General features: G+C 41.4%; 5 protein-coding genes across 5 annotated transcripts in view; 3 read left to right on the top strand and 2 right to left on the bottom strand.

The window, feature by feature from the left end:
- Positions 1 to 711: 711 nt before the first annotated feature.
- Positions 712 to 2,030, bottom strand: SARC_02049 (holo-(acyl-carrier-protein) synthase). Its single transcript, XM_014304213.1, has 3 exons — positions 1,908 to 2,030; positions 1,258 to 1,353; positions 712 to 989 (listed from the first exon to the last, which is right to left on the bottom strand). Exons 1-3 carry the CDS (start codon positions 1,982 to 1,984, stop codon positions 776 to 778), a joined length of 387 nt encoding a protein of 128 aa, XP_014159688.1. The 5' UTR covers positions 1,985 to 2,030; the 3' UTR covers positions 712 to 775.
- Positions 2,031 to 2,161: 131 nt separating this feature from the next.
- SARC_02048 (hypothetical protein) lies at positions 2,162 to 3,408 on the top strand (the record flags this gene model as incomplete). Its single annotated transcript, XM_014304212.1, has 1 exon — positions 2,162 to 3,408. The coding sequence occupies one exon, from the start codon at positions 2,162 to 2,164 to the stop codon at positions 3,194 to 3,196; it is 1,035 nt and encodes a 344-aa protein (XP_014159687.1). The 3' UTR covers positions 3,197 to 3,408.
- A 240-nt stretch (positions 3,409 to 3,648) lies between these two features.
- Positions 3,649 to 5,715, top strand: SARC_02047 (hypothetical protein; the record flags this gene model as incomplete). Its single annotated transcript, XM_014304211.1, has 6 exons — positions 3,649 to 3,876; positions 4,019 to 4,616; positions 4,723 to 4,814; positions 5,017 to 5,055; positions 5,259 to 5,372; positions 5,698 to 5,715. The coding sequence occupies exons 1-6, from the start codon at positions 3,676 to 3,678 to the stop codon at positions 5,713 to 5,715; spliced, it is 1,062 nt and encodes a 353-aa protein (XP_014159686.1). The 5' UTR covers positions 3,649 to 3,675.
- On the bottom strand, positions 5,413 to 8,547 carry SARC_02046 (serine/threonine protein kinase). Its single transcript, XM_014304210.1, has 4 exons — positions 8,208 to 8,547; positions 7,448 to 7,544; positions 6,162 to 6,773; positions 5,413 to 5,880 (listed from the first exon to the last, which is right to left on the bottom strand). Exons 1-3 carry the CDS (start codon positions 8,456 to 8,458, stop codon positions 6,171 to 6,173), a joined length of 951 nt encoding a protein of 316 aa, XP_014159685.1. The 5' UTR covers positions 8,459 to 8,547; the 3' UTR covers positions 5,413 to 5,880; positions 6,162 to 6,170.
- A 618-nt stretch (positions 8,548 to 9,165) lies between these two features.
- Positions 9,166 to 10,018, top strand: part of SARC_02045 (hypothetical protein) — a 3,530-nt gene continuing 2,677 nt past the window's right edge. Inside the window, exon 1 of the mRNA XM_014304209.1 lies at positions 9,166 to 9,640. Within this exon, the coding sequence (XP_014159684.1) occupies positions 9,293 to 9,640 (348 nt within the window). The 5' untranslated portion in view covers positions 9,166 to 9,292. The remainder of the gene's footprint in view (positions 9,641 to 10,018) is intronic.

Raw genomic sequence — 10,018 nt, 5'->3', positions numbered from 1 at the left:
TATATATATAATATTGTGTATGTGTGTCAATATGGGTGTAGTGATTTAATTAACCCGAACTGGATTCGAAATCTTATACCTGAACGCAAGACAATGTATACATAAATATATATGCTCGTATAAAGGATATTTGCTCGTTAGGTATATTTATAAAAAAATTCTATTCGGGTTCATTATACGCAAAATAAATCTGTAATACAGTTACGAATCAGAGCTTCGCACGATGATACACACGAAAGCGGAACCTGACCACGCAATCGTAAAGCATGTAACTGCGATACTCCAGGCAGATAAAACATTATTATGTTGCATGAAAATATCTATACAATGACTGCATTGAGGTCAGTCGATGGGTAAATACCAGGGATTACCAGGCGCTCCGGTTCGGTTGTGCTTATTTGACGCTCGCTCATAGCGCTACTTTAAAATTATATTGAGTGTATACATTGATACCTTGCGGTATCCCTGTACTAACCTCACTCACCTCTTCAGTAAGCTGAAGAGGAACAGTTGAATGTGTGCAATTCGGATTCTATATAAACGCGTTATGGCAATAATATCCTTAACTTGATGTGTACAGCGGATGATAACAGTTCTCGGATTATGAGCTATTAATTTTGTCCACGAGTGAGAGCTTTTTCAAAATAAATAAATCAGGGGGTGCTCATCGCTGCTCACAGGTCAGACACAGGAGGGTTATTTTTAAAATTTTGGGGGTTTAATATTCATTATATATTTGTAATAACTATGGTTGTGCAAGAGTTCGAAGTATCGCCTACGCTTCCAGAATAACCTGTGCCATGGCATAATCGCCGTCATGCGATATGGAGAGGAAAATCCTATTCACGCCGACAGTGTTAAGGATTTGCCGAAGGTGTACACTTGGCTGTATTTCAGGCAGCCCGTTCGCGTTTTTACGCACCGACGTGTCCCTCCAGGAGATGACATGTGGATTAACTGCTTTGTACACCGCCTCTTTCACTGCCCACCTGTACGTTATTGAGCTTGTAGAGTCAATTGGGGATGATTGTACGACACTTCTGGCGCTCATACGATTCTATAGTAATCCTCGAAAATTATGGTGTCGGCTTGTAAAAAAAACAGCACTTAATAGTAAACGTTATGTGCCTCGTGTACAGAAAGAGCTGTGATCAAAGTATTTCAAAGTGATAGATACATGTTTATAATCAAATAATTTTGTGCTTATGTTAGCCGGGGAAGGTTTACATCGAGCTATGCTCATATCACCAAACACACCTCGAAGCCAGATACTGGTGTGCACTCGATTCGCTTGCCAACTTGCGTTTGTTGTACTCGTCTATTTCTGAACTTACGTATACCTTCTCCAGGAATCTGAGTGTTAAACATAGTTTGGTTAGCTAACCCGAACTAACTTTAGAGAGGAAGATAAGAGGAGAGAATCTTGAAAGACTACTTAATGTGTAGAGGGCTCAATCGTCATCACGTTCATATTTTATGGCACGAGAAGAGTAAGTATACACGCACTTTTGACCCTATTTTTGACTCGTTACATTACCACTTACACGCTACCATCTTCTAGATGTAGGCGATCCAACTCGATTCGAAAGTCACAAACATATATTTTTTTTGGCTAAATCTTGCCGCAAGACATTCAATCCGAAGTGACAATGAAATTCGGAATGCTAATATTCATATCGCTATATCGATCTCTGACTGGTAGATTGACACGGAACTCTCGCAAAAGCAAGAAAAATTAGAAGGGCATGTGAATTGATTCGACGGGGTAGCGCTTTCGACCAACAGCACAACTACTAGCTTGCGAAGTGATAGAAACAAGGAATACGCATGCAATCAGAAGGATATATCGTACTCATTCGGTCGCACTAAGTAATAACTGTGCACGTAAAGACCACAATAGTTATCACCTGTTGCCGCTCCTACGTATGGCGTTGCGTATCCTAGAAACCTGTACAAGGTCCACACCCAGCCCTTTGATGCCCATAATTGTTTGAATATTTATCTCAGCAGGTGACTACTGTGCATGCGGTCTATTATACTCTTCCAATTTTATATTTTGGGGTCCGGACACTCCGGTGTCCCTTCTCTTTACCGAATTTTACATAAATATTGTTATATTAACTAATGAGTAATGACATCCCATTTCAGCGTGACATTCAATATGTCCACCTCCCACTCCCAGACGGACTCTGAGATATGCATCGAACAGACGAACCAACACTGTAGTGAAAGAGTATGGGCTGCAGCCTATGTGCTTTACAACTATCTAATTTCCAATAGAAGTGCCGATGATGCATCCCAAGCAAATATATCGTTACAAGATAGACCAATATACCTATATACAGAAGCAGCTGTGAATGTTTTGGAGTTAGGAGCAGGAACTGGGTGGCTGGCTTTACAAATCCATGAAGCCTGCCCAACAGTCAACTGGTGTGCTACTGAGTCGCCTCACTTTGGGGCGATGGAGAGGTTAGAACAAAACATTAACGAAAGAACTATAAAAGGCGACCCCGTCATAAAGAAACGCGATTGTGATGGAATTGACGACCTCCCAACGCTCCATCAGAACGTAGATACAAACAAGCGGAGGAAAACCAACCTTACACACCCGAAAGAATGTGATAAACATGGCAGCCCTGAAGTTAAACCGGGGATCGTATTGAAACGAGATACGGAGTCAGGTACTTTACGAGCAGAATCTTTGGATTGGATAGCTGCTAAAGAATCGCCATTAGTCACCGAGAATTGGGATTTAATAGTAGGCAGTGATCTCATATACAGCTCCGAAGGCGCGAGGCTACTAGTAGAGTGTCTGCATGTCTTACTGTCTGCTCAAGATACCAACTGTTTGTATGCACATACATGTGGACGTTGGAATGGACACGGATTCGACCAGTTGTTGCACAGCGAACTACTTCGAGTCGGATTGGACGCGATCGCGGTCGGAGGGGATACACTGAACGGATCAAGCGAGAGTAAACAGCACGTAGTTGTATTCGAGATTCGATTGAGAACGTCACAAAATTGTTCGACTGCGGAAAGTATCGAGGGTTCTATTGAAGATGGAGCACACCACGTTTTGCTACGAGCGGCCCGTTTAGAAAAGGAGGAGGCTGAACGCCTGGAAGCGACGATGACAAACGATGAAGTAATGGAAATGCAGGGGTTGCAGCAGTTGTTTGGAGGGTTGACGTAGATATGTAAGGACATTCCAGAATGTGGCTTCAGTTTGCCTACCCGCCTAAAAAAAGAGCAGTTAACTGTGTAGTGTGAATCTTAGGTACTAAGCCATCTTTGTAATTACGAAGATGCGTCGATCTCAGCCTTGAAACTTTTAGATCTCTATACGACAAATGGTTGGCCAGGTGCTGACGCTGAAGGCGCCTGAAGCACACCCGACGTAAAAATACCTTTTTAAATGTATGAAGAGCGATGCATGAAACACAGCCTCTTGCGAAGTCGTGTACAAAACCCAACGAGGTGTAAACCCTGCGAATACATAGCACAATTTACAGAGAAGCAAAACTGTGGAAATAATTAATAAATAAGAGCGAGTGATAAGCGCCATCTTGCCTCTCAAGTCTCGTCTCGTATTATATTTGCAGATATATTCTTTCTCCCTGTACAAATTTCCAAGTTTGTAGATTGGTCATCGATCAACAACCACCTTTCCAAATGCACACCTTCATCACCGATGTCAGAAACAATGACGAGTACCGCTCATACCTCGTACTAACGGTTTTTGCACCTAAAGTGGTAGATGGACCATCGAGGGTGACCCGCGTTTGGAGGCGGTACTCAGAGTTTATCAAACTCAGAGAGTATCTGGCGCGTGTGTACTCCTTTGTCATACTTCCAGTTCTGCCACCGAAGAGGGTATGTCGATGCCAGATGGTAATTATTTATCTCGGTTTAGGATCCCTGTGTTCCCTTCCTTTCACCTGTTTGTTTATGTCTCCTTAGGAGTTTATGCCACGTGATGTGGCCGTGAAGTAAAATACCACGCTTCTTATTACAGATTAATTCGACCGACGAGAAAGTGATAAGCGTGAGGCGTTCTTCGCTGGCCTCATACCTGCAACGTCTTCTGGACCACGATTTAACGTCAAAGGATACGAGAGTATTATTATTTATCACCGCCGAACCGTTTGACGCGGCTGTGCTCTTGGAAGGGAAGCCTCCTCGCTCGTTGAGCATATCTCTCACAAAACCTATCGTTTCAGATAGCGTATCAGAAATAGTCCGCAGCGATTCGAAAGCAATCGCATTACAGACGGCTCTTTCCAATGTCCTAAGACACCGAAGCTGCAGGTCGAAATGTTTACAAGACCTCCGACAGAATTTGGAGGTGTGTGGGGGATTATACCAAACCTGGGCCAAGGACGAAACTGATCTAAGGAGTCCTTTGCAAACCATGTATAACTTGATATGCCAGCAGCCAGAGTTGAGAGGTAATGCTATGGGATGCACGAAACGAATGAGCGAGAATTGCCGTATGCTAGGATCACTGAGGAAGGCTGTTGCTGCCTATAGCGCAAAGTGTTCCGCTCAGCAAGATAAATTAGAGCAGCTAGTCCGTGCACAGAAGGACGTAGACGATATAAAAGCTGGAAACAGTATGTATCCTTGCATGTTGTGAATGCGATGTATTTCGTTTATATCTGCTTACCTGTATCATTATCTGATCTATAATATTAATATGGATTCAACCGTGAACTGTAGATCCGAGCAGGTTACGAGCACTGTTTTCAGGCCAGTCATCAGTGGACGCCACCTCACAGCTTCTTCCGAATGTACAGGCACACTTAAAAGAGGTTCGCCGATTTATATTGTGCAGGTGTATAAATATGAAATCTGCAACCACCGCTTCGCTTCAGTGTGTTTATACAATAGCTGAGATGAGTTGATGGCTTTTTATCAGCCCAAGGACACTATTGCGCTTGCTCAGCTTTTCACACATGTATAGGCGAGTTTGCTTTTATTGACCCTTTTGCAACTGTTTTTTTCCATCGACAGGCGAAATGTATCTCAAAACGAGGCGATGCCGAATTAAAGGTGTGACTAGCACATCAGTAAGATTTATTTTCGACCATGTTGAGTTATTTAATCGTAGTGGGTACGGAATATGATTGCCATCCGTGTCGATTGCAATCTCGCCAATGTGCACTGCAGATGTCGTTATATTGCCAATTCTCACTTGGTATAAGAATTTATACAGATATCTTCCTCTCCCCAAAATACCATCCTCTCTAACTCAGATCTACGAGCGTCATGTGCAGTATGAGATATACAAATTCTTCTGGAGAATGGAATTGGACTTTATGCATGAAGCCCGAGATACCTGCAAAGCCGACTTGAGCTTGTTAAATAAGGTAAGCGATACATAGGCTGTCTCTCCAAGATTTCGATAAAGCTTGTAGTTCATTTTGTCTTTATTATGACTTGCTACCTATAATCGTCATCTTGTTTGTACTAGCAAGTACACTCGGCACGGTGGTCCATTATATATCACGAAAGATACTTTATACTTTCTTCATACTGTCAGTGTGTGGTGTTCGTTTCCTCTGTTGTAATTCCATTGTTTCCTCCTTTGTATGTCACTTCGGCAGGAATTAGACATATGGAGGCAGTATATATGAGGCAAACCCCGGGGTTGGCGTCTGATTTGGCCTTATTGATTAATATATTCTTTGATAGGATTGTCCCCGTTGTTGATAGTACCCTTTCTCGCAAACATGTGCAGATATGTTAATGCAGTATTCTGGAAGGAATAGAGAGGCTCATAGTCCGACGGGCGTAGTCTCGAGCATTCTTTCGAGGAAAGGACAAATCAACTGTAATAAAACGTCGCGTTTCCTGTTTCGTTACAACGCGAGAATCCTGTGTAGGCAATAATGTAGAGATTGAATTCATACGAAGAGTCTCATCGTCTATAGATGTATAACATGTTTTCACGACCCAGGCTCAGCTTCGGACAATAGTTGGCGGCTTCGCAAAAGCGCGGCCTTTCACAAGAAGCCGAGCAGATACATCCAAAAGAAATCGGATGCATATTCAATAATCGGCACGCAAACATATGCAATTTATGAATAATCAAATCCTGAGTTTGCTTTTAGGCGCCGCTACTACAAAAAAAATATTTAGGAATCGAGAAAACTTACCACGGGGCGCTAGCACTTCCAGCACCGTCGCATGAATGTCACCAACTGGTCAATAGTGGCTCTTTTCTTGGGATCAGGTTCTAACATCATGTGAAGTAATTTAAGCGCGGATGTTTCCAACGAGCTCCACGGCAGTTGAGTAGACCTGTCATCCAGATACCTGACATACTCCCTTGAATTCATACACGCACGGCCCCATGGGAAGCGACCGGTTAGCAGCGTGAACATCACGATACCCAGCGCCCACACATCCACCATTTTCCAGTCGATATTAGCACATTTAGCCAACATCTTCTCTCTGGGTAGCCCTAAGCACTCAACTAGCTCAAATGACATATAAGGGATAGTTCCTACGATTGTGTGCGAGGTGCTCTTCTCAAGCACAGCTGACAGGCCAAAATCTATGAGCTTGATTGTTGAACCTGTCTTCGTGCTTAGCACCACATTTTCGGGTTTGATATCCCTATGTGCTATATTCCGATGGTGCAAGTACTGTATCGCGCCGCTTAATTGATGAATGTACGACCTCACAGTGTATTCAGGAAGGCCGACATCCACAACCACAGCATCGAAGAGATCTGGTCCTTCCAAGTACTCACAAACCATGATCACCTAAAGAAGAGCGAATTATAGAATATAAATATCCGTAAGGGAACAGCAAAGGGGCAAAATGTCAATAAAAGAGGTAGCCATGGAAGATACAAGAAGTTGGTACTATTGTATAAGGCATCATTGTATGGCACTCCTCTTCGCGGATGAGCTGCATCTAGAATAGTGTAATTTGAAAATTTGGTACTTTTGTATAAGGCATCATTGTATGACACTCCTCTTCGCGGATGAGCTGCATCTAGAATAGTGTAATTTGAGCGTATCCATTTTTAAAACTACCCATGCTACAAACTGAACATAGCATCCCAGGGCACCGATGTTCTACGTTGAAGAAGTAGAGAGATACACTAAGCACATTGACGACAAGCTATTTGACAATTCGAAGGGTGCTATGAAACCTGCACTATCTTCCATCGATCACTGCAATAAAACGGCGGTTACCAAGGGTAGCCATCGAATGTAACACTAATTGGTTTTTGTTCCAGATCTTGTTTGTATTGGGACCTTCAAGGTGGCAGAAGTAAAGCACCTACATTATACCGACATCGCGGATGCTATAAACTTTACACACAACGATCCCGGGCTATGATAATCACCATAGTAGGACTTAGCACATTAAGGAGAGTCTGTCTGGCTAAAGAAGGTACTTGGAAAATGACAGGATACTTGGAACATACGCTATCCTCCAGATCGATCACTGCATACAATTGGCAGATGCTAGGGTGTTTCACCTGGGCCGAAACAAATACCTCGGTTTCCAGGCTCACCAACGCCCTGTTGCACCACAGTGAGTGAAGTGAAAGTTAAGCAAAGTGGTCAGACCTGGATGTCAATATGCACAAGTACGTGCCTGTTTCATGAGATGGTCAAAATACTATTCTGAGGCGAAGTGAGTGCGTGCGAGCTACATATTCATAAAGTGCCACCTTTCGTGTCTAGACACTGAGTCTGTCATTTGCACTCGTCTGCTATGGTAGTCAATAACCAATCTTATACAATGTGTTCGCTTGAGAGCTAGATATTCAAAATACCGCAACACCTCCCGTGTCTGCCCATCGATACAACCCGATACAACCCAGTTCAATATAAACACTCGCTTTACTGCGTCGTATTGAAATGAACGCAAGATAGTAGGTTATCAAAACTATCCAAGTACTCAAATTTACACACACTGAATTAGTCTACAGTGGCTATGTGCACATCCAAGCGTGAATATGTGCATTGCTACGTTTCTGAATACATACGGGCGCTGCTTGCTTCAATACAGCTCAATACAACTTATATGTATATGACACCGCCTCATTTTCTTGCAAAGGACTTAATTTTGTATAATATCACAATCATCACATTGCCGTTGTGTACACACTCGCTTGGGATATTTTGCCACGTGAGTCTTTAAGCGTGAACACGTGCGAAGGGCTGTTATCACATACATACCTGCGCTGTTTGCTCTGAATCTTCAGGACAACCTTGCGGTTAGAAAGAACATGAATTGCTTCGTATATCGACGAAGCGGCGCCCTCACTAATCTTGTTCGTGCGTATATAGTGATCTAATTGGTCAGTAAACGGGACTACCGGGGTGAAGTGGCTAAACGAGGTGCTGGGTACGCTCCCGAGCATGGTGTCCGTTGTGGCAGCAGTTATGTCATTTAAGGACGAGTGATTCTGTGCCATCAAGAAGGGCATTATACATGAAGGGAGACACACCCCTCCCTACAACGCGCGAACTCGAATAACTGGGCCTGTACTTACTGTACATTTGCAACACGTGTACTTATAATCTAACCTAATCAAGCGGGCATAAATATTTATAACGATTTTATTCTACATTCCGCGAAAAAGTGTTCTTCAATCAAATCGAATTACTTCTTGATTATTCTAGTACAGCTTGTGGAATGTTCGGTACTAACAAGATCTGTGGCGAACACACGCACACATATTTTTATTAATAAAATTATATATATATATATATATATATATATATACATCAAGCTGTAATACCATGACACCTCTCTACTACTAGCTAGAGCAGAGCGAAGAAAAGAAAAGAAAATATGGCTGAACAGACTAACGTCCGTAGGCCGTAATATTATTAATTTATTTATTTGATATATATACTGTCGATCAAGAAGGCTCTCTCCTCTCTCTCGCCCGCAGAGTCTCTCTCTCTCTATTTACTCTAAAGAGAGAGAGACATTCATAGCGTTCTTCTTCATACCCTTCTTCAGATGGCTATGCCTAAAAAGAAAACTGTACGTAGTATTTACACAATAAATTTGTACTCTAAAATTAAAAATACTATACATGGTATAGTAGGCTATCCTTTAAAAAGAAAACAATAAATATAAATACATAAACTAAAATATATATTTTTTTATTTCAAAACAAAAATAGAAATATCATATGTACATATTTAAATAGCCACATTACAATAGTGCGAGGGTATTGAATAGTGACTAGTAGCTCGAAAGCTGCACGTATTGTCCACATCCTTCGTGATATGATGGTTTATGGAACGTGATGGGGGGCATCAATGAGCTTGACCTAGCCAAGCAGGGGGCAAAACTCCTGCAAATTGACCCCAACCAACCGACAAAAGAATTGGAATGGACAATTACGACTTTATTCAGACTAGTGGATGGTGAAAAGAACGGCGTGATTCCAGCTAAAAAGTTAGAGGAAACGTTCGTGCGATGGGGTCTATCGACTGAGTATGCATCTTTACTAACAGAGTCGTGTGACCATGACCATGATGGGCTTGTCAAGTTCTCGGATTTTCTCAACTTCTTCCACCACAAAGAAATACAAATCAAAGCACTATTTGATGAAATTGATACTTGTAGCAACGGCAAGCTAACTGTACCCGAAGTATGTATGTATGTATGTATGTATATATGTATCTATATATGTATGTATGTATATATGTATGCATGTAATAATGTATGTATGTATGTATATATTTATGTATGTTTATATGTATGCATGTAGGCATGTATGCATGTGTGTATGTATGTATATATATATATATGCATATTTATATGTATGTATGTATGTATGTATGTATGTATATGTTTATATTATATATATATATATATATATATATATATATATATATATGTATTGTTTGTTTAGTTAGTTAGTAGGTAAGTTAATTAAGTTTAGTTAAGTTTAGTTAAGTTAGTAGTACCGTTAGTTTAATTTATTTTAAGTTAAGTTAAGTTAGTTTATTTTATTAATTATTAATAT

This window comes from Sphaeroforma arctica (genome assembly GCF_001186125.1).
Source record: "Sphaeroforma arctica JP610 unplaced genomic scaffold supercont1.88, whole genome shotgun sequence".
Taxonomy (NCBI): Eukaryota; class Ichthyosporea; order Ichthyophonida; genus Sphaeroforma; species Sphaeroforma arctica.
Note: the sequence above shows the minus strand (reverse complement) of the source record. Positions and strands in the feature narration are given on the sequence as shown.

What these genes read in the sequence shown, in the direction of transcription:
- SARC_02049 (XM_014304213.1), bottom strand. Translation starts at nt 1,984, where the DNA reads ATGGGCATCAAAGGGCTGGGTGTGGACCTTGTACAGGTTTCTAGGATA. An exon ending in ATACGTAGGAGCGGCAACAG is followed by an intron (nt 1,354 to 1,907) that starts GTGATAACTATT and finishes TTTAACACTCAG; the next exon opens with ATTCCTGGAGAAGGTATACG. An exon ending in CACCAGTATCTGGCTTCGAG is followed by an intron (nt 990 to 1,257) that starts GTGTGTTTGGTG and finishes AATAACGTACAG; the next exon opens with GTGGGCAGTGAAAGAGGCGG.
- SARC_02046 (XM_014304210.1), bottom strand. Translation starts at nt 8,458, where the DNA reads ATGCCCTTCTTGATGGCACAGAATCACTCGTCCTTAAATGACATAACT. An exon ending in ATTCAGAGCAAACAGCGCAG is followed by an intron (nt 7,545 to 8,207) that starts GTATGTATGTGA and finishes GTGGTGCAACAG; the next exon opens with GGCGTTGGTGAGCCTGGAAA. An exon ending in TGATCGATCTGGAGGATAGC is followed by an intron (nt 6,774 to 7,447) that starts GTATGTTCCAAG and finishes GCTCTTCTTTAG; the next exon opens with GTGATCATGGTTTGTGAGTA.